Raw genomic sequence first — 22,315 nt, 5'->3', positions numbered from 1 at the left:
CCCACTAATCAAATTCCACTCGTCTTTTTTGTCTTTCTCTCTCTCTCTCTCTGTGTTCTTTTGCCAAAATAACCATAACCACATTTAGGAGATTTTGCTCACAGTGAAAGACTGAGATTAAAAAAGCATTAACGCAAGACACTTACTTGCATGATTGATTCTCCGTTTTGGATGATATTTTGTTCCACAAGGGAAAAAGTGTATATTCTATTCAAAATGCGCATAAATTTGTCTTTTTACTTCTTATACTAATAACTTATCAATTGTAGAATAAGGAGATATGCATTATAGGAGGAATAATGTTTTTCATTATGTTTCAGAGTGTAGTACTTAGACAAAAAAAACAATACATGTTTAAGACCGAAACGATATGAAGAAAGCTAAAAACACCATCCACTAAAGGGAAGAAGAAGTCACACTAAAAAGCAATCATCAAATCTCATCTCCTGCTGGTTGCTACTTTTGGCTTCGGCTTAACGTCGATTTCCTGCAAATTCATTCAAACCAAATCAATACACAATAACTACTACTACTACTACTACTTTATGAGTTGAGAGTTACACACTACACACACCTCTGGAATGTGCACGAAGATGCTGCTTTTCGCAGTCGCCGGGTTGTGATTCTCTGCACCTTTTCCCCAGTCATAGCACGACTACAATACAAATGAAAAGAAAACCATTACTTTCTACTCTTTTCGGTTTTGCACATGTAAACATCATATCAAAGAAGTGAAAAAAAACAAAGAAGATGTAGCATACCGCATACGCATACATCGACCCATCGTGGTTAAACGAACTACAAGTAATCGGCTGATTGCACCTTGACATGGCCTGACATTCATCAGTGAACAATGCAACAACTGTTAGATACTTCTATATATATAAACAAGACAAAAACTTCAATGGAGAACATAGATTAGATGCAACACGATTGATACCTTGAGTCTTTGTTTGTTATCCTTGTCCCAGAAATGGAAAGCCCCATCGGAGCCAGCAGTTGCAAAAGTGCCATGTACCTTCATATTACACAACTCAAACAATTACCATCTGTACAAAATCTACTTTCATGGTGTTGAAGCTTAAGAACTACATAGCCATAGAGAGCTTACCGGGTGGAAGTTCATAGCATTGACAGAATTGATCTCTTTGTCATCTCTGTGGCATTTGAATGTGAAGTTTTTGCTCTGTTGAGAATCATCCAGATGGTGGACACCAACCCGCCCCTCAACTGAACCAACCTACAGTAAGAGAGAGCATCGGATCTGGTTAAATATTAAACAACTACCAACATTATTATACTCTATTTGTCACTATAATAACCGACAGAAACTTCTCAAGCTTGAAAAGGACAATGTAGAAATAAAAGCGAGTGAGAGCAATGTTAGCATGATTCCTGTACCATTCGATTAACCGAAACACAATTGAAAAGATATACAAGAAGGCATACCAGAAATCCTTGCTGATCAGGGAAGGCAGTAACACACCTCGTCTGGTACTTCAGTGGTGACACGATTCTCTTGAACTCGGTCTGCAGTTCACCAAATTAATAAAGAAAGTTAAGTACACAAGAGAAATAGCAAAAATCCAATGGCCGAAAGACTTTCATGAGTCACGAGACTTGTTATTCCGTAGGATAGACTACATGCTTATATCCATATGATGCTAAATAGATAATGAAATCTCGAAACAATGTGATTCTCAGTTCTTAGCACTCAGAGCCCATATACAATTCATAAATATAAGAAAAAAAAAGAAGGAAAAAGCGTACCTGAGGATTTTGCAAGTTGAAGACAATCAGATTCCTATCAGCAGTTCCAACAACCAAGAGAGGATGCCTCACAGACAATGAATAGCATTTATCTGGAAGCTGCTGTGTATGGACAGGATTTTGCTGCCTTGTGTCCCAATATCTGTGGAAGGCAAACCAAAAACACATTATTAACTAAAAACCTTACACATATAGAGATTAGTTTTATCATTCACCGAGCATAATGAACAGAGCCATTCTTACTTCAACGTTTTATCCCAGCTTCCGGTTACGAGGAGATTCATTCCGGGGATCCAGGCCATATCAACAATAGGAGCATCGTGCATAGCAACAGTTGTAGGTTGACCACCGGACAACAAGGGCCACATCTTGGCTTGCTTATCACATCCTCCACTAAAGACAGTGGTTCCATCATCTTTCCAAGCAGAGCACAAAACCTTCATCACAAGAAAAAGAAAAGATATAATCATCATCATCCTCAGATTCTATGGAAAAAAAAACGCAAGCAAGATAGAAGAAAGCAAAAAGAAAAAACAAATTACCGGCTGATCATGAGAGATAGATGCCTTGGGAGCACTGGCTACAGAGTGTCCACTACGAGTTATGTCCCAGCACCTCACCTACAGCAGCAGAAAAGGAAAAAAGTCAACATACTACAATCTATAAAGAGAAAGCCTACGAATCCACTCTAACAAGTCAGATCGTAAACCTGATTGTCCCAAGAAGTGGCGACAAGAATATCGGATCTTGGACTAAAACTCAAGCTCGAGATAGAATCTGCAGGTGATGGAGTAACCTGCACGCAAAACACAATAATGAGCGAAGATACAAATCAAGATTGAAGTCTACGAATCTTGTAAACCTAAACACTACTTCCGCAAGCAAACCAAAGAGAGAGTAATCAAACGCACATAGAAGAAGAGTTAGTTACCTCATAGGATTTGTTAGGGTTAGCGTTTGCGGAAGCCGTTGCGCCAAAGGTAGCCATTATCACGAGCCCTAAGGCGTCGGAATTACTGTAAAAAAAGATTAGATTTAAGAGACGAAATCGCAAAAGTAATGCTCGTCAACGAGGTTTATCAGAGGCGAAATCGGATGAGAGAGATACCATACCTAGAGCGAGAGAGAGGGAGGAAGGTCCGTAGTCGTCGGAGATAAGTCTTTTCCGGTAAGCAAGAAGAAGAAGAGCGAGGGAAAACGAATTGAGTCTCTCACGAAAATAAAATAAATGCGAGAGAGAGAGAGAGGGGGGTTATTTATAGAGGGTCTACCCAGCGTCTTGTTGACGTTCGTGCGTCAGATTTACGTCCGGCGAAACGTTTATCTGACGCTACTCACAAAAAAAGGAAATAAGTGTAAACGGGCCTAATTGTTGGGCTTTTAAGCCCATTTTATTATTAATTCATATGTTTTACGGGTCGGTTTAGAAAACGGATTCTAACCAAACTTTGCAGATCTGACAAAATTTTTGAGCGCTTTACCTCCTTTTCCTCCAGCGGCTTACAGTGTGTAGTAGTAGTAGAAGAAGAAGACTCAGGGCTTCCTTCAGGAGGGTTTTAGATCGTCGTCGCCGCCGCCGTCGTCCTTGAGCAATTGATTCGTTATAGAACTTTCGAAAAGGGGCAGTACGATCATAGAGCTAGGGCAAAACCCTAGAGTATCGCTTTACCTTGGTGGCGCTGTATCGGATTCTTCGACATTTCACGGTCAATCATGGCGTCTCTTTCTCTTCTTCCGCCTCCAGGTAATGTATTTTGGAATCTCTAGAGTGCTTTTGATGTTTTAGTGCGTACGCGTGTTAGCTTTTGAGAATCATGATTGAAAACTTTTATCTTTACTCCATCTATTCACGGTTACTTTTCACTCTCTCGACTTCGTCTGTTGATTTCATTAAACGTTTCAGAGTAGTCGTTTGCATTGCTTAGGTCTCTATCTTATAATCGTCTGTATTATCTTTTATAATCTGATATTGAATTTGAACTTTGTTGACAGAGATTTCAACGATGGCTACAAGTCTGGACTCACGAAAGAAAAGAAGGATCTCTTTAGATGGAGATTACAAAGACATCATAGGTTCATTGCCTTCGTTGAATTCACCTGACTACTTCTTGAAGCCGTCCATGAACGAGCTGGTTGAGCGAGAAATCGAAAGCCCCGGTTATTGCAGCCGTGTTCCTGATTTCACTATTGGGAGGGTTGGTTACGGTTATATCAAGTTTCTTGGAAGCACAGACGTTAGGAAGTTAGACCTGGATCAGATTGTTAAGTTTCAGAGGCACGAGGTGGTTGTTTATGGTGATGAGAGCACCAAGCCAGCTGTTGGCGAGGGGCTTAACAAGGCTGCTGAGGTCACTCTGTTCGTGAACATAGCTTGTGGGAAAGAGCGGGTGGATCATGTTTCTTGTAGATTAAAACAGAGTGCTGAAAGACAAGGGGCGACTTTCATCTCGTTTGATCCTGAGGATGGTTTATGGAAGTTTTTGGTTCCCCATTTCAGCAGATTTGGGTTGAGTGATGATGAGGCAGAAGATATGGCTACGGATGGTACCCCAGGTGTGGAGAATCGTGGAGGGTTGAATGGTGACATGGTGGTAGCTGACATTGATAAAATGGAAACTTCTGAGCCAGAGCTTTCTCGCTCTCTTCCAGCCCATCTGGGACTTGACCCAGGAAAGATGAAAGAAATGAGGATGCTGATGTTTCCTAATGAAGACCTTGACGAAAGTGAGGATTTTAGAGATCAACATTCCTATCACGTGACATCCTTGACTAAACGAAACGCAAGACCTTCACAGAAAAGTTCTCAAAGAAACAGTCAACAGGATACTCCACCGGTTGTGCGGAAGACGCCGCTTGCTTTGCTCGAGTATAACCCTGGTAATGATAAAGGCTCCCCCGGCAGTATTCTGATGGTCCAACACAATAAGAACCTGGCAGTGAGGAAGTCGAAAGTGGGAGGTTTCGAGCTGGACATCAGCCATGAGACGCCATTAACTGATAACTATTCCCGCAATGTTGTAGATGCAGCATTGTTCATGGGAAGGTCGTTCCGGGCAGGTTGGGGCCCAAATGGCGTCCTTCTTCACACTGGTAAGCCAATAGGCTGTTCTAGTTCCCACAGAGTATTGTCTTCTGTGATCAATGTAGAAAAGATAGCTGTTGACAAAGTGGTTCGGGATAAAAAGGAAAAGGTTCAGAAAGAACTTATTGACTCTGCATTTGAGACTCCATTAAGTCTCCACAAGGAATTGTATCATGAAGAAGAAGAAGTCAGCTTTGGCTCTTTCAGTCTTAAACTTCAGAAAGTTGTCACTGATCGTGTGGTTGTTTCAGATATCTGTCGAAACTACATTGATATAATCGAGAAACAGCTGGAGGTTCCTGGGTTGTCCACCTCAGCGAAGCTGTTTTCGACTCACCAAGTCATGGTGTGGGAACTCATAAAAGTTCTCTTTTCTGAGAGACAGAGTACTGAACGTTTGAGTTATGCAGCTTCTGATAATGAGGAAGACATGATGCAGGATGTCAAAGAGGAGTCTGCAGTAGTTGATACAGAAGCTCTTCCACTTATCCGAAGAGCAGAATTCAGTAGCTGGCTCCAAGAGTGTGTCAGTCACCGTGTACAAGAAGATGTGAACGATTTAAATGGTTCTGGCTACCTTGAGCACTTGTTCTTTCTTCTTACTGGACGAGAGCTTGATTCAGCTGTGGAACTTGCCATATCTAAGGGAGATGTTAGACTCGCTTGTTTGTTGAGCCAGGCTGGTGGATCAACTGTAAACCGAAATGATATCATGCAACAGCTTCACCTTTGGGGAAGGAATGGGCTCGATTTTAATTACATTGAGAAGGATAGAGTTAAACTTTATGAATTGCTTGCTGGTAATATCCACAATGCGTTACAAGATTTTACAATCGACTGGAAGAGATTCCTAGGGTTGTTAATGTGGCATCATCTTCCTCCGGACAGTTCATTGCCTGTCATCTTCAGAAATTATCAACTCCTACTGAATCAGGGAAAAGCTCCCTGGCCCGTCCCAATATATATTGACGAAGCAGATGGCGTTGTAAGCAACACCAAGCATTCTGACCTCTTGTATTATCTTATGCTTCTGCACAGCAGAGAAGAGGAAGAAGTTGGTTTTCTGAAGACTATGTTCAGTGCCTTCTCTTCAACTGACGATCCACTTGACTATCATATGATCTGGCACCACCGGGGAATCTTGGAAGCAGTTGGGGCTTTCACTTCAGATGACCTTCACGCTATCGATATGGGATTTGTTGCACAGCTTCTCTCTCAGGGCCTTTGTCATTGGGCTATCTACGTCATTCTTCACATACCTTACCGCAAAGATCATCCACATCTACACGTCCTTGTCATTCGGGAAATCCTGTTTCAGTTCTGTGAAACTTGGAGTTCTATGGAATCGCAGCGGCAATTTATCAAGGACCTGGGTATCCCTTCTGAATGGATGCACGAAGCTCTGGTAAGAACACTATAGAACCCCCGTCTTTTGTACTTCTGCTAAAGGTACTCGTGTCTTATACTGATATAATGATTGCTGTTTTTTCCCGTTGTTGCAGGCAGTTTATTACAATTACCATGGGGACTTCGTAAAGGCTCTTGACCACTTCATCGAATGCGCAAACTGGCAAAGAGCTCATTCCATTTTTATGACATCAGTTGCTCACTCATTGTTTTTGTCAGGTAAGCTCCTTCATTTCCTTATGTGCAGACTCAATTGCTCAACTGAAACACGAGTTCGGTGTAGTGTAGGAAGGATCTGTTTGGAGTGATGTGTTTTATCTTTAATAAATGCAGCTAACCATTCAGAAATATGGAGAATTGCTACTTCGATGGACGATCGCAAGTCTGAGATTGAAAACTGGGACTTGGGTGCTGGGATTTACATGTCTTTCTATTTACTAAAGAGTTCACTGGAAGAAGATGCTGATACAATGCTGGAACTGGTACGTCTACGCAGTTCTAGTCTTAAATTTGAGATTCCAACCCCTAGAGCTCTCAAATTTCTTAAACTTCAATTTTGACGGGTGTTAACCAAGCTGGTTGTACAATATATACTGATGCTTAACGAAATCTGATTTGAACTCCCTATGATCATGGTCAAAATGATCTCTTTCTCGATGTGTAAATTACAATGCATGACACGAGCAACACAACTTTTGCTTCAACAGGATTCCCCTGAGAGCAGAAACGAGGCGTGCAGAAGTTTTGTCGGTCGTTTAAACGAGTCATTGGCTGTTTGGGGTGATAGATTACCAGTTGAAGCCAGGTAAGTACTTCTCATGTCTCACACTTGCCAATAGCCTTGAATCGTTAAGAACTAGTCTTACTTGCATGCACTTGTTTGATCCTTGTTCGTTCATGTCGTCCACCGGATTATATAAGATTTTAAATCAATTCTAGGATAGGACCTCTGCGTACATATTAGCATAACCTAGACAATAAAACATAATGGAGCAGTTTTGGATGGATCCTTCTAAATTTGGTGGCATCCATAGTAATTGCTCCAAAACTAAGACAGTTGGCTTCTGATGACTACATAGCTCAAGTTTGCTGTGTGGACAGATACGGGTCAAACATCTCATAGACATTCTAAGTTCATGACAAAAGGAAAAATCCTTAGCATCTTATGAAATTTGGTTGCAACAAATAATAAACGCACAAGCTTCTCTTATTTGTTTGATGGCAGAGTCGCATACTCGAAGATGGCAGAGGAAATCTGCGAGTTGCTTCTGTCAGGTCTGAGTGAGTATCCTGATCGAGAGTCTCAGCTGAGCTGTTTTATGACAGCCTTCAAAGCTCCTTTACCAGAAGATGTAAGATCTTCACATCTGCAAGATGCTGTCTCTCTCTTCTCTCTATATCTCTCGGAGACAGGCCAAACACCAGCATAGTGACCCATTCATTTCGTTGAGGAGGGTCTTGTTTTTTTTACTTGTGGTGAGTGGAACATATTCAGTTTGCTTTGTCGTGTGTACGTTATATTTAGAAGCGTGAATGATTTTGATTTGTTCTTGTTTAAAAACTTGCCAAAAATCTTATAAATATTATGTGTTCAGGTCAAAAACAAAAATATGTTGAAAGGAAAGCAAACCCTTTTCTTGAAAAACTGACCATTTTAAACAAAAAAAAAAACTGACCATATTGCATTATTATTTTTAATGTATTTTGCAATGCTCTAAAATTCCGTCTAGACAATAAATCGTTAATTAGCAAAACAAAGTTTTGTAAACGATTTTCCCGAAATGAGGTTTAGATAATATTATTATAAAACGGCTAGTTATGGTGTATTGAATTCTTAAATATTGGTATTTTGTATCTAAATTGTGTTGAATTTCTTCGAAAGTACTTTATGTACCATGAGAAAACTATTTCATACACATAAAATAAAATGTCTGATAAAATAAACTTTTTAGAAATTTGGTAAATTGATGTTGATATGATAACAAAGAGGGTAATTTGACAAAAGAAAGTAAATTTAAAAAACAAACAAAATAATATTAGTTTTATCTCATAGAAAAAGGAAAAGGTATGTATATATACGTATAAAAGCCAAGACGAGAAATTGACCTAAGCTTTTCTCTCTCTCTCTTTTTGCTTTGCTTCCGTAATTCCTTGAGTTAGAAGCTTCCCTGTTGTGGGTGTGCACTTCGGTTGCGGTTTAGATGCCTCCTAAGGGCTCCAAGAAACGGAGTAAACCTGATTCAGTTACCTCTTCGGCCACTGATCCCGTTTCTTCAGGTAAGTACCACAAGAACATAACTCGCCTTAGCTAGGGTTTATTATCATAGAAACTAAGAAAAACTCGAAGTTATGGGCTTTTCTACTTGGTTATGAGAACAATCTTTGTGTTTGGTACAGCCTCTAGTAAGAAAACGTCGTCCAAAGAGATGGATGGAACAGATCAATTGTTTGCTATGTATGCTAATACATCTTCTGGTGTCATTGAGTAAGTTCAAAAATATCACAATCCTCTTCTTTGTTAGAATGTAACTCATTCATCAACAAGTTCTAACACTTATTATTATTACACCTAACAGTCCAGAAGGAATTGAGAAACTTTGCGCCAGTTTGAAAGTTCCTCATACCGATATCAGGATCTTGATGCTAGCTTGGTACCTCCATTACTATTCTTCTTCTTTATATGTCTTGGTTCCGAGCACAAGTGCATATCCTTTATACCTTTTTTTTTCTAACTCGCCTCTTACAGGAGAATGAAGGCTGAAAGACAAGGTTACTTCACCAAGGTAAGCGCATTGGCCTCCATGATGATGACTACATCAAACCATTGAATCACAAATCTTTTTTCCTTTGATATTTTTAGATTAGGTTCTTGTTTATTACATTTTTTTGTGTATGATTTTAACTCGTTTTGTACACCTATAATATAGGCTGAATGGAGAATAGGACTCAAGGCGCTAAAAGTTGACACGATCACAAAATTGAAGAAAGCCCTTCCAGAGCTCGAGAAAGAGGTTCTCATATCTTTGCTTGATCTCTTTATTTAACATTGATTAGCATCTTATTGATATCATAAGACCATCTCTAACCCATTTATATATTTAGTCATAACAGAGCTTGAGTTGGAGATACTCTAAGTGTTAAACTGTATTATTTTTTCTTCGTTATTTCAGGTCAGAAAGCCATTGAATTTTGTAGATTTCTATGCTTATGCCTTCAAGTATTGTTTGACAGGTAATATCATCTACCACTGCCTCATGAACATGAAATTATATGTTTTGTGTGACATTTGATACAACTATTAATTATTATTGTTACTATCCATGCAGAGGAAAAACAGAAGTTCTTAGACATTGAGACTATATGCCAACTCCTAGATATGGTCTTAGGATCAACATTCCGTGCCCAGGTTGACTACTTTGTCGACTATCTAAAGGTTTGGGCTCCACCTTTTTGTCTTCAAACATCTTCTTTATCTTTCCTCCAAAGTGTTTATCAGATGCAAAACGTATGTTCTCATTATGAACAGATCCAGAAAGATTACAAATCCATCCACATGGACCAATGGATGGGATTCTATCGATTCTGCAATGAGGTACTTTCCATATTTACTTCCTCCTCACTGGCCACCAAGTGTTATTTTTCATCTAATGTGAATTGTTATTTGCATTAACAGATAAGTTTCCCAGACATGACCAACTACAATCTAGAACTTGCTTGGCCATCAATTCTTGACGACTTTTTTGAGTGGTTGCGCGAAAAGCAAGCTTGAAAGTCACACAATCACATTCAAATGCTTCTGCTCTTGTCTTATGCTTTGGTTTTGTTGACTCATGTTGCTTTTTCATCATTAAGTTTTTTGTTTGCAAATTGTATTTTATTATTTTTTAAATTTCTTGGATAGATACTGCAGAAAGTGATATATCAATCTAAAAGGTTTATGGAATATATTCTCCTTATCGTTTCATAAAAACAAGTCCATATAAATTGATTCTTCTTTTTTACTTTACTTGTTTAACAAGATTACAAAGCACAACTGCAACTAGTTAAAAAAGAAAAGATTTAGACGTGAATTATATTTATGGTCAAGTGGTGGAAGAGCTGAGAATCAATGTCGATGAAGGTTGCATGGCACGACGTGGACGCCTTTTCCTGCTTCGACCACGAACTTGAACTGAAGGAGACAAAGATGATGGCGAAGGTGTATCAATCGTAGACCTCTCTCTGCTCAGTTTCTTCTTCTCAGCTTCTGCTTGACATGGTTTGTCTTGATTGACTCGGTTGTTCCCGAGCTTCGTGGCGTTTATGGTCGCAGGAAGCACACAGTTGCACATGAATCCTACATTTTAAACCAGAGCACAGAAACAGAGTATTTTCAAGAAAATGCATAATGATGTAAAACTTCAAGCCAGGCCTAATTAATACTATATATATATATATATATATCAATAAACCCAAAAGCTGAACTTATACTCAAGCATAAATATGAAATCTTTCAAACCAGCATCAAAACTCAAGCAAAACTTAGTATCACAATCTAGGATTCTGTTCATAGTTCTCGAAGCTAGACTCGGTTAACCGGCTCTGTTTTTTTGTTCAAAAACTTAACCATCCTCCATTATTCTACGTGTAACCAATAGCTTAAGAATTTAAAAGCCAATGGATATTAGAATCACTATATTCACTTGCAAACTTCAGTAAGAAATAAACCAAAAATGTAAATATTTACGTGGAGTTACCAGAGAGTTTACCGATTCTTGCAAGACGGTTAACCCAACTAGGAATTGGATTCCCGGTTAACTTCATACAAGTGTCGTCGCAGAAGTGGTTGCAGTTGTTGGTGATGAGATTGTAAGAACTCCCTTTGTACTTGTCTGCAAGTTGATCCATCGTAGCTCTCACTTCCAATGGCCCAAGATCCGTTTTACCAATCAAAATTGATTTCCTAAACGTAAACCCTTCGCATTGCTTCGGTTCTCCTTCGAATATTCCAGTACTTGGATATTCATGAGCTCCGAAAGCATACTCTATACCATGAACTGTATTTATAGTACAAAAAATATTTTAAAGCTAATCTCTTCAAGAAAACATAATAAAAGTTTTTTTTTGCTAAAACTTTGAACTTAATAAGAGTTTATTTGCTATTATTAAATTCTCAAGAAAATCCGATCAAGATTGAAATTATATTTAATATTAAAATCACTATTTAGATCCTTTTTTTTTGTCATCCACTATTTAGATCTAAAACCTTGAATATGAAGTTTCAAGAAAATGAAAAGCCAAGAATCTCAAAGACTTACTTACCTTCAACACCAGAGTGGTAAACACCAAGACCAAACCAGTAAGCGTAGCCATTGATGGGAGTTAGATCGTACACATTGAGATACACGGGAACATTTCCTCTATCCACGACGCTTGAGTTTTTCCGGCAGAGCATTTTCAGGCAGAGTATCGCCGGCGGCAGTAAGTTCTGACGGTGGAAGATGACTTGTTCTATATAAACTATCCGAGTTGATGATAATGTACCTCTTTTCAGTTTATCATAAAAATTATACAAAATGCCAACGATGTTGTCTTAAAAAGTTGAAGACGAAGACGAAGAAAAGACTTGGTTTAGCTAATTAGTTTCCGAATCTTATACTATAAGTTAATGCCTGATGATATACTTCCATAAATAAATACAATTTTGTTTTCAGAAATATATTTTATTTTCACTTGGCAATATTTATTATGTTTTTTTTTCATAAACGAAACCATCATTATTCATGAACCATTTAACTACCTTATATTCTATGGTTTATAAATTTAAAACTTAAATAAATATTGGAGATATGCTTTAATAATTTACAGTTTATTATGGGGTCCAATATAAAGCTTAATATTCCGTATCTTTGGCTACAACTTTTTGTCTCGAGACCACCCTTTTTCTTTTTAAAGTTGACATAAAATGTAATTAATTTAAATTAATTTGTGGAAGTGGTGCGGCTAATTATGAAGCAGATTCTCTGCTTAAAGCATATATTATTTTTTAGACAACATACGATATTAAAAAGTGTAAGATGTTGTAAGAACTATATAAACTTAGTTTCGAGTTGTATGAAAAGTTCAATTTTCTGTCTTGGAAAATATGAGATATATATACTAGAGGCCTGCCAACAATTTGCATTAGCTAAATTCATAATAATAAATTTTTCCATAAGGCATAATTTAATATTTTTAAAATAGAGAAAGATGTCAACATCTTAGCTTACAAACAGTCACCAGAGCTGGAAAAAGGCAAAGTGAAAGAGATCATTCAAAAAAAAAAAGAAACAAATATTTGTAGACAAACATACCAATTTGATTCAAGTCTGCGTCATTACATGCTAAGTTTGTTAATTGTTCCCTAGTATTTGATTACTAGCCAGATTAACATCTAATAAGTGATAAAAAAGAAACCCGGTTAGAACTTGTCCAGAAAAAAAAAAACCGTTTTGAATTTTTATAAAACCCTATCGTACCGGAGTATTACATAATGGATCACACATCTATTTAACCGAAGTCATGTCCTAGATTTTAAGAGTTTATTGCAGATTTTATAGAATCTTCAAAAAACATTTTTTCTGAAAACCAAACCAAATTAGATATATGCGGTTTTAACGGTAATCCTAGTTGAGTTTCACAACACTGAATATAACAATTCACATTTTATGCATAACATTAAATGTAGATATACGATCAAAAATACAAATGTAAACCATATAAATTTGGTTTATTTCAAAAATTATCTCGCGGTTAATCGCGGTTCAAAATCTAATCTAGTAGAAACCCATAATCCAATACCCGTCTGATTGGGATAACTTGGAAACCCACTAGCCCCAACGCCGCGTTTTGAAACGCTGACTTGTGTCGAGAAAGCAGCTATTGTCGCCCGGAGAAATCAAGATGCTTCGCAGCAGAGGCTCGTGGGTCGGATCCGTGACCCGGTTGAAACACTATAGGATCCGACGTTTCTGCACTAAAGGAGAGAACGGACCCGATAAGAAGGAATCGAGCGTTGTTGTTTCTCGATACGACGAGACGTACAAGAAACTGGACAAGCTCGATTTCGTGACGGCTGCGAAGATCTTGTTCACTGAACCACCGAAGAAGAATAAGTTTGGGTACTTTTCTCTGCCTTCCAAGATTTCTATCTTTGGGCAATAGTAAGGCTCAGAGAGTGTTAGAAACGTGGAAAAGAAAAAGTTAGCTTTCTTTAGGTTGAAACAAGTGAAAAGAAAGAACACTTCAAGTAAATGTGAGTTCTTGTTTGTTGTAGTTATGCACTCATATGTTTTTTTTTTTTTTAACTTTGTGTTTAGGCTTGACTGGCATCTGGTGCAATTCATTATCGTCTGCTTGCCATCTCTAGGTTATATCTGTTCACCCCTAAGTGTTTTTTTTTCTGTTCAAAGGTCTCAATTTTTAATTGCTATTGTTTTTTTTCTTGCAACAGCTGTGTATTTGGTTGCTCAATATGCTCGCCGTAAAATGAAAATCATGGATGCTGTGAGTTTCCTCATTCTTGCTCATTATCAAAACTGATATGAGTGTTTCTGCCAGAACTCAGAGTTACTTGTGTCCTAAAGTTTGCTTATATATTTCTGAGCGTAGGGCTTATGATATTGGACTTATTTTCAGGAACTTGGAGAGAAGAAGAGAAAAGAAGTAGAAAAGAAAGAGAAAGAAGAAGCTGAAAAGAAGGCGTTAGAAGAAGCAGAAGCAACCAAGTCTCAGAGAGAGTTAATGGAGATGAAAAAGAGACTGGGAAAGATCGAAGAGACGATAAAAGAGATTGTTCTGGAAACAAAGAAGCCTTCAGGGAATGGTCCAACCAAAACACAAGACGATCAATCTACTAAACTCACACCAAAAGAAGAATCTAAACCGAGCAAGGAACATAAGGACAGTGTACAGAAACCAGGGGAGAATGGAGCAAATCTGGATTCACCCTAGACCTCAGTGAGATGAATTAGAAAGGAAACTTAGGTGATAGGTGAAGAATGATATGTTTTGGCTTTTGGAACTAATGCTGCAGTAGTAGTTGATGCTATTGGCTTGTTTTGCTTTCATTTCTTGACTCACTTCAGGTTTAATACACAACTCAGTTCCAAAGAAATAACGTTGCTGAAAGACAGAACAAAACCACAGAAGACCTCATTCTGTTTGAAAAATGGTTTAAGTAGACTACTTTCTTGTCCAAACATAGACCTGTTCTCCAGCACTGGATCCTGCAAGCATCCCAACATGATAGTTTTCATAAGAGGGTTATGCAGTTCCTTCACTGTTCGCTTTAGTTTCGGGGAGATCACATCAATTCCTCTTGAACGATTAGCTACAAAGATGTATGAATCATCCCACCCACATACTCCCCTGCAATCAGAAAAAAAAAAACATATGAAAGCAACGCCTACTTCTCATTTCTAATAGACTGTGACAAAAAAATGAGTGTATAAATCATCATAGGAGTAGTGAGAGCATATTATTCTACAAAATGCTGGAGCATACCTGAACGTGGAGATATTCTCGTGATACATCATGGAACGTGTCCTCCATATTGGGGCCGCTTAGGATACAAAGATAGTTGTCAACACTACAAGGATAACAAAGCCAAAGTATTCAAGAGAGCTACATAGCAAAACAGTTTTGCTGAAACCTTCAAGACAGCTACTTACCCTAGAGAAAGAGTTTTGCTGAAACAAAAGAGATGAAACTGGAGAACTGTGAGGACGACAGAACATATAGATCCCCTCATCATCATCTTCCTCACCCTCACAATCCAAATTCCAAAAGCCAACATTCCCATGTTTGTCCCCTGCAGCAAGCAGCTTAACATTCTCGCAAGGTAAGAACTTCACATCCGAATATCCTCCAGGCACACACAACACGTCCCGGTGGCCCGTAACCACCATCAAACTCAATTTTCTCAGGCTTAACTTCCTTCTTCGCATATCCATCACTAGAGCAATCATTAGTCTCATCCTTAACAGACCCTTTAACCAAGTTTCCTACATAAAGACTTTGTAGAAGAAACTTTCTTCTTTATATGATCATTAGATGAGACTGGCTCTACCTTTTTGACAAGAACATTTGACAAGCGAGAAGATCTCCTAATGGTGCTATTATCTTTAACCAGTGACTTACTGGTAATAGGCATCTTTCTGCTTCTTTATAGATATGACTTGGGTTGATGAATCAGTTTCTTGTACGCTTTGATGTTTTGTTATTCACTCTGTCTTCGAGCTTTTCCTTTAGTGTTTTGTCCTAACATCACTCGTTTCTGTTCACATCAAGTTTGTATCGCTAGCTCTAGTCATGTTCGATACAAAACTACATCGCTATTGTATCAATTATATTTACTTTTATGTTTTTACCATTTTTTGCCGTGGAATCAAGTACAGATATTCTACACTTTGTAATTTAACTTTTATTTCATGAAATGATATTTAACATTCTTAGCAAAAATAACAGGGAACTGAATGAAGGATTTGAAGATGTTCTTGATCTTTTTTACAGATTGTGTAAAAACTACTACTAGGTCCATAAGTACGAGCATGGAGAGTCACATATACAATATATTTTCTTTCTTTTTGTTCACATATACAACATAAATTTCAGAAATACATATTTTGTGGTATCTCTTGTTTGCACTGGTTCTTACCACAAACGGCGAGACTGAAAGTACTTTAGGAAGGTAAAGCTTGTAGAATGATGACTTATGAGGTAATTTTTATTACCCCGTTAGGAATTTGCTAGCTAACACTTGTGTACTTGGCAACTCCATGATTTAATGACTTCTTACTTTTCTTTTTTAAACTTCCTATTGTGGATTTACTGTGATATAACAAGAAGATAAAAAGGACAAGCCAGCTGAACTTATTTAATTATGAAAGATTTTCTGGTCCGTATCAACTGTGACGTATTAGGATAATGAGGGATTAGTGAGGTAATTATGGTACGTAACAACATGATTTCCGCATCGTTAACATCTTGATTTGTGGAAAATGTTGATTATTATTTGCAATGATTAGCGTTATTATATCATTATATAACTTTAATGTAAACATCAACTTGATACGAAACCTCACCCAAAGCAAACTCCACAGAATCTTTACGTTATGATTCAGTAAATCTAATCCAATAATTAATTATCACTAGTAGATCGCTCTCATCCACATGGTCACATATCATTACAGAAAGTTTATGAGCTATCGTGAAATGTCAAGTTAACAAAAGTAATTGTTATAAATATATATATATATATATACATATATATATATATATATATACAATAATGCAGATAATTTTTGGTAAGCGATTAGATTTAAACTATAGTAAAAACATTATTTTATGTAAAGGTGATCAAATTGTGAAATAATTGCGACGTGACAAGATTAGATTAAAAAAGGACCATCGGAATTAATCTTTACTAGTCACATGGCGATGAAAACAATAACTCTGACGAAGAACTCTTTACTTGTTGATTAGTGTCCGTTTCCTTAAACTGCAGGTAGGACCAATCTTCGACAAGCACATTGTATCTACTCTACATTTTAGATTTTAAAACGTAAAATACTCCACTACGTTATCATTTGTATGCATAATTTATATAGATAATATATATTACTATAATATATCATTCATATTGATTGACTAAAGTCAGTTCACGCCTAATTAATTGGTGACAAATTTAGTGGGCAATTATGTATAACGTAGTAGGACATATATATTATAATGAATCTACTCCACAATATTTTGTAATTCCATCATTCCTGGTATACACATATATAATGTAGGGTTAATTTCACTTGGACTTTAATAAATAACATATTCTTTGCTGGTATATGATATATATGTTGTACTTGTGATAGATAGCTAAGAGTTACACCAGCCTAATAATATACGAATAGCTGACATTTTATTCAGTAATCCAATTTATTACATGTTTTTGAGTATTGTATTGCATAGGCTTAAAATAGACCTCAAATATTGAACCACACCAACATTTATATATTAAGCGGAAAAGGTACAACTTGATTCATGGAACTCTCTAAAAATCCTGTAGTTAATCATTATACTAAACCAAGATGAAGAATAAGAGATCATAGCTTAAGAGTCAAGTCAATCTTCTTAATCTGATTATTATCTTCATGCTTGCTCTTGAAGTGTTCAATCCTCTCCAACTTAGGAGCAGTAGAGTTACTGCTATTCACGTCATGGTGAAGTTTCTCCGGAAACATCTTTCCGATGCTCAGTTTTTGGTGAATGCTTTGTTTGAAAACATGACTTAAACTCGCTTTTGGTCTTCCTAAAAAAGGATCATGAGTCGTTGAATGAGCCCGGATCCCTAGTGTTGATCTGTTATTCACCGAGCCAAGTAGCGGTAAGGATGGCATGCTTGCGAATCTGCTGACTGGACAGTTGCCAAAAGCGAACGCTGAATAAGGAGCGGATGATGAGAGACTCATCTTGTAGTACTGTTCTCGTTTGGCTAAGGTGCGTTCGCGTTTATGAGCGTTTTGGTGGCCACCTAGTGCTTGTGAGCTATAGAACTTTCTTTTACAATAATTGCACGAGAACACTCTCGGATCTTCCAGATGTTCTTGATGATTCTTATGATGATGATGAGAAGTCGACGATGAGTTGGTTTCGAAAGAATCGATGAGATTGAGCTCTGATGATGCCGTAGCACTTGGCAAAAGGTTCAAACCTAACTCAAGATCTTGATGACCTCGTTTCTTGATTTTTAACATTTCTTGGTCTCCTTTGATGGAAGGATCCATGTATAGTTTCATAGTTTGTGTATTTAGCAGTAAGGAGAATATATAAAGAGAAAGAAAGTAAAATTTGGATATAGATGTGAAGTGATGTTGTCGTGGGAAGTGAAGTGTGAGTTCTATTTATGGAATTGGATGGACATGTGACCTTTTTTTTTTAATGAATGATGTTTAAAGGAAAAAGGACACTTTTGATGTGCACTGCAAACTGACCTCGAGCGACAGAGCCCACACATGTAACTGTATAGTAGTGGACACTTGAGTAAAAGAAGAGAAAGAAAAATTAATGTTGTAACGATCTGAATTATTGATTTATTTTAGGAACATGAATAATGAGTGTTCATGATTATTCATGTTATACCTATGTAATAAATGCTATAAGTAGTTTTATCTTAATCAAATGAGTTTGTCTTAGTCTGCAATTTTATTATAGTTTATTTGATATTAAACGTTCATTAGAATTATTGTAAACAACTAAACATATATATTACCCGTATGTCGTAATTTCATTTTATCAGGGTTTAGGTGAGATGTAAACGATATGAAACGTTATTTGTAAACAACTAAACATATATGTAAGGTTATCTCCAATCCTACTCTATTTTCTACTCCAAACATCATTTTGGAGTAAAATCCTCTCCAACCTCACTCCATTTCCAATTCCAAAATGGAGTAATGGCTAGGGTTACTTCATTTATAGAGTAATCTTACACATTACTCTATTTTGGAGTTGAACTTTTTTTATTTATGAAATAGTCCTTTAAATTTTTAATATTCTTATTTTTTACTTAAATAATATTTTAAAATGATACAACAACATGAAAAAAGTTATTTCATTATTTAATAATTTGACATAAAATGTATAACATAATTAAATAACAAAAATAATATAAAATAAAAATAACATAAAATAAATGATTTAAATGTCCGATTTCAAAAAAAAATTACTCGATTTAGGAATATCAAAGATAAAGAAACTTATTTTTTCATTATGAAATGCATTAATCGATCATTTGTGGGAAAAATATTCTAATGCTTATTATTGAACTAACTTATACATTATGTTTTATTCTATTTTTATGATTTTTTGTACCTTTTAATAATAAATTTTTAATTTAAATAAATTATATTTTAAAGTATTTTTGCAAACATAAAATAGTTGGGGTTAATTAGTAAATTTTTATAAAGATATTATTAACAATTATTAACTATTTTTGGAGTAAGAAATGGAGTAATACATTGGAGTAAAACATCACTCCATTTTGGAGTTGCACCATTTTAGAGTAAAATTTGGAGTAATACATTAGAGATGCTCTAACCCGTATATCGTAGCTTCATTTTATTAGGGTTTAGGTGAGATTTTTTTTTTAACTGAGTTTTAGGTGAGATGTTTGATTCAAAACCCTGATAAAGAAGCTGTTTTATTTGTTTTATGTGTTAGGTAAGCTAGCACTTTGGACAAAGATTACTAAGCCAATCAATTTTCTCCGACAATCACTTTCGTTTCAAAAAAATCTAGCCAAGTCTCCTGCTTTCGGTTGAATGTCCGAAACTGAAAACCATACACATCCATCTCACATAAAAATGTCATTAATCATTGTTTATGATTATATTTTCGTTCTTGTTAACTTATAAAACCATACACCATTGGTACCTGATTGGTATAAGTCAACTTTACTGTTAAATCAGTTCTTTTAATTTATTTTATGTAAGTTATATTTGTGGTTTACCAACCAAAATATGTATTTGATTATTTTTAATTGTGGTTATTATGAATAATTGATTTTTTAATAATCTTGACTACACACGTATACAACCTCACATGATACCAAATGTATCTGAACTCTTATATATATATGTGTGTGTTTTTCATTTTGTAAACAGTAGTAGTTCATAAAGGAATGTTATTTTCTTGGCCAGGCAATGGTTAAGATTTTGATTTCCTTGGTTATTTAAAATAGCCTATAGCTGCGATCTTATATGTAGTAAGACAATCAAATTACGAGCTGGTCATTACCGGTTCAATTTATAATAGATCCAAATGTGATCTTAGAGCACTTCCATTGGTGAATCCTACAATTGGGGTTCTTAATTTTTTTCTTTTTTTTTAGTTTTTTATCCGATTAAAAAAAAACAACCAATCGCGGATCACCATAGTATATGGGATCCGCGCAACAGTGTAAGATGCAACTCTTAGATAGAGGGTTTAAAAGTGAGAGAGTGAAGGGTTTAAAAAAAATTGGGTCCCACCGGACCCCATCCTTTATCACCAACATATGATTCCCCAAAATTTATCAATTATTGATTTCTTTGAAATTAAAATCCATCATCTACTGAAAAAATAACTAAACCATTCATTCAGCTTTTGTTTCAAAAGTACATGTTTGGTTTTGCTTTCATCGTAGTGACTTGTGAGGTGATGCATTTTGTTTTCATGTTTGCTTTGTCTAATCAGTTTCGACAGTATATCTCCCCCTCGATTACCTTGTCGGTCCAACCTCCAAACCAAAAATATACGAACCAGCCTCTCATTCTTCATCAAGGCAAATAAAAAAATATCCACTGACAATTAATAGAGAAACATTTTAATTAGTTATTATATCTAAGAAAAAATTATAACGAGTTCACTGTTTGAGTTAAAAAGTTTATCAAATTATTGATACTAGGTGATTTTTCCATTTCATGCACGAATATAAATATTTTATTTTAGTTTTAAATTATTTATGATTTATATTGTATTCAATACCTATGATTTATTTTAATTAATATTATGTTATTTTGATTAAATCTATGATTTTGGATATATAACATTTCGTCCTTTGATTTTTATTTGGATATAACATCTACTTTTCCGATTTAACTATAATATTTTTGTTCTACAAATTAAAACTTTGGTTGATTTTGTTATTTGCATTTAATTTGATCCTTATCTTAGATCTAATATATTTAGTAAGATTATATATAATTTAATATATATTGTCTCAAAAATTAAATAGTAAAAATAAACTAAAGTTTTTATCGATTTAAAGTCACATAAATGAATATAACAACAACGATAGTTTTTTGAAACCTCTATATATATAGGTTATACAAAACTTAGTTGTATATTTGGTTAGTCTCTTAATATTATTTGAAAATTTCATATTTATATATGAATATGTTGCATTGTTCTATAATTTATATTTATAATTCAGTCTAATCAAATTAGTTGTATTAGTTTGGGTTTTTATCTTAGATGTGCAAATATATTTTGTTTAAAAAAATAATTTGGTATATGTTGATTTGCAAAATAAAATTATAAAAGACAAAGTGATGATCGTTACGAAGTTGCATATCAAACATAATCGATAAATTTCAAAAGGGAAGATTAGTTTTTACTTTAAAATATTTTTGTAAACTTTTGTTTTTGAAATCCATTATATATAACATTGTTTTCGTTCAAAATTTTATAAATTTTTCTTTATTATATATGTTATTTAGAAAATATAAAAAGAAAATCAAAATTAAAATTTAATAATTTGTATTCATTAAATACATCTTATTTTATGTTATTTAAATTATTTTATGTAAAAATTTGAGAAATGGATTGATTAAAATAAAATACTTATTACTTTTCAATATGTATTATGTTGTTTGAGAATCTTTTAGAAGGGATGATTACTTTTTTACTTTACAATCAAGATTTTTGTGAACTTTCATTTTTATGTATCACATTAAATATATCTTCATTTTAAAATTTTAAAATTTTAAATATATATTATGTTGTTTATGATTATTTTTAAAAGGAAAATTATTTCTTTACTTTAGTGTATGTTTTGGACCTTTTTATGAATTATATTATATATAAAATATATGTTGGTTTAAAATTTAACTTGTTTTATAGGTTATTTGTAAAAATATAAGTAAAAAGGAACTATAAATAAAATAAAAACACAAAATAAATAAACTTATTAATAATGGCAATTAGCTATATACTTAACTAATTATTGTTACCATTGTAATTAATCGTCTTAAGAATTAATATAAATGTAACAAGTAGAAAATTGAATTCTCAAATAATATTACAGAGATATGATTTTATTTCATTTGTCATTTTTCAGAACGTATTTACAAAGAAATAATTTTATCTCTAATTTTTACGAAGGATAAATTAGTAAAATTAATTTTACTGTTTTATTTATTTAATTCTTTAAATAAAATTTGTTTATTCTTCTACTTTTTTAAATAAAAAATTTCAGAATACATAGTAACTAATATAAGATCT

The 22,315-nt window shown here is 35.0% G+C and overlaps 6 protein-coding genes across 8 annotated transcripts; 3 read left to right on the top strand and 3 right to left on the bottom strand.

The window, feature by feature from the left end:
- Nucleotides 1–263: 263 nt before the first annotated feature.
- Nucleotides 264–3,045, bottom strand: LOC108816128 (protein RAE1). Its single transcript, XM_018588699.2, has 12 exons — nucleotides 2,884–3,045; nucleotides 2,702–2,786; nucleotides 2,480–2,566; nucleotides 2,313–2,390; nucleotides 2,014–2,207; nucleotides 1,771–1,912; nucleotides 1,450–1,530; nucleotides 1,112–1,240; nucleotides 941–1,018; nucleotides 762–833; nucleotides 575–655; nucleotides 264–487 (listed from the first exon to the last, which is right to left on the bottom strand). Exons 2-12 carry the CDS (start codon nucleotides 2,756–2,758, stop codon nucleotides 440–442), a joined length of 1,047 nt encoding a protein of 348 aa, XP_018444201.2. The 5' UTR covers nucleotides 2,759–2,786; nucleotides 2,884–3,045; the 3' UTR covers nucleotides 264–439.
- Nucleotides 3,046–3,223: 178 nt separating this feature from the next.
- Nucleotides 3,224–7,888, top strand: LOC108817667 (nuclear pore complex protein NUP96). The gene is made up of 6 exons (XM_018590418.2): nucleotides 3,224–3,514; nucleotides 3,763–6,257; nucleotides 6,355–6,478; nucleotides 6,593–6,741; nucleotides 6,967–7,064; nucleotides 7,485–7,888. The coding sequence occupies exons 1-6, from the start codon at nucleotides 3,484–3,486 to the stop codon at nucleotides 7,687–7,689; spliced, it is 3,102 nt and encodes a 1,033-aa protein (XP_018445920.1). The 5' UTR covers nucleotides 3,224–3,483; the 3' UTR covers nucleotides 7,690–7,888.
- Nucleotides 7,889–8,341: 453 nt separating this feature from the next.
- Nucleotides 8,342–10,173, top strand: LOC108816635 (uncharacterized). 2 transcript variants are annotated; one of them, XM_018589198.2, is made up of 9 exons: nucleotides 8,347–8,536; nucleotides 8,657–8,744; nucleotides 8,836–8,910; nucleotides 9,006–9,042; nucleotides 9,187–9,270; nucleotides 9,430–9,490; nucleotides 9,586–9,692; nucleotides 9,786–9,851; nucleotides 9,933–10,173. In XM_018589198.2, the coding sequence occupies exons 1-9, from the start codon at nucleotides 8,461–8,463 to the stop codon at nucleotides 10,026–10,028; spliced, it is 690 nt and encodes a 229-aa protein (XP_018444700.1). In that variant the 5' UTR covers nucleotides 8,347–8,460; the 3' UTR covers nucleotides 10,029–10,173. The 2 variants fall into 2 exon arrangements, with proteins under 2 accessions (XP_056846474.1, XP_018444700.1); XM_056990494.1 differs by having other exon boundaries at nucleotides 8,342–8,536; nucleotides 9,586–9,851.
- A 66-nt stretch (nucleotides 10,174–10,239) lies between these two features.
- On the bottom strand, nucleotides 10,240–11,938 carry LOC108815863 (deSI-like protein At4g17486). 2 transcript variants are annotated; one of them, XM_018588384.2, is made up of 3 exons: nucleotides 11,561–11,938; nucleotides 10,996–11,295; nucleotides 10,240–10,595 (listed from the first exon to the last, which is right to left on the bottom strand). In XM_018588384.2, the coding sequence occupies exons 1-3, from the start codon at nucleotides 11,691–11,693 to the stop codon at nucleotides 10,342–10,344; spliced, it is 687 nt and encodes a 228-aa protein (XP_018443886.1). In that variant the 5' UTR covers nucleotides 11,694–11,938; the 3' UTR covers nucleotides 10,240–10,341. The 2 variants fall into 2 exon arrangements, with proteins under 2 accessions (XP_018443886.1, XP_018443887.1); XM_018588385.2 differs by having other exon boundaries at nucleotides 11,008–11,295; nucleotides 11,561–11,922.
- A 1,147-nt stretch (nucleotides 11,939–13,085) lies between these two features.
- LOC108816263 (uncharacterized) lies at nucleotides 13,086–14,396 on the top strand. Its single transcript, XM_018588838.2, has 4 exons — nucleotides 13,086–13,398; nucleotides 13,597–13,646; nucleotides 13,731–13,783; nucleotides 13,916–14,396. The coding sequence occupies exons 1-4, from the start codon at nucleotides 13,181–13,183 to the stop codon at nucleotides 14,228–14,230; spliced, it is 636 nt and encodes a 211-aa protein (XP_018444340.1). The 5' UTR covers nucleotides 13,086–13,180; the 3' UTR covers nucleotides 14,231–14,396.
- Nucleotides 14,397–17,203: 2,807 nt separating this feature from the next.
- On the bottom strand, nucleotides 17,204–18,147 carry LOC108835902 (zinc finger protein 1-like). The gene has a single exon (XM_018609122.2). The coding sequence runs from the start codon at nucleotides 18,067–18,069 to the stop codon at nucleotides 17,377–17,379; it is 693 nt and encodes a 230-aa protein (XP_018464624.1). The 5' UTR covers nucleotides 18,070–18,147; the 3' UTR covers nucleotides 17,204–17,376.
- Nucleotides 18,148–22,315: the final 4,168 nt, after the last annotated feature.

The sequence above is a fragment of the Raphanus sativus genome, chromosome 7, assembly GCF_000801105.2.
Source record: "Raphanus sativus cultivar WK10039 chromosome 7, ASM80110v3, whole genome shotgun sequence".
In the NCBI taxonomy this organism is placed as follows: Eukaryota; Viridiplantae; Streptophyta; class Magnoliopsida; order Brassicales; family Brassicaceae; genus Raphanus; species Raphanus sativus.
This window is presented reverse-complemented; position numbering and strand designations above follow the sequence as displayed.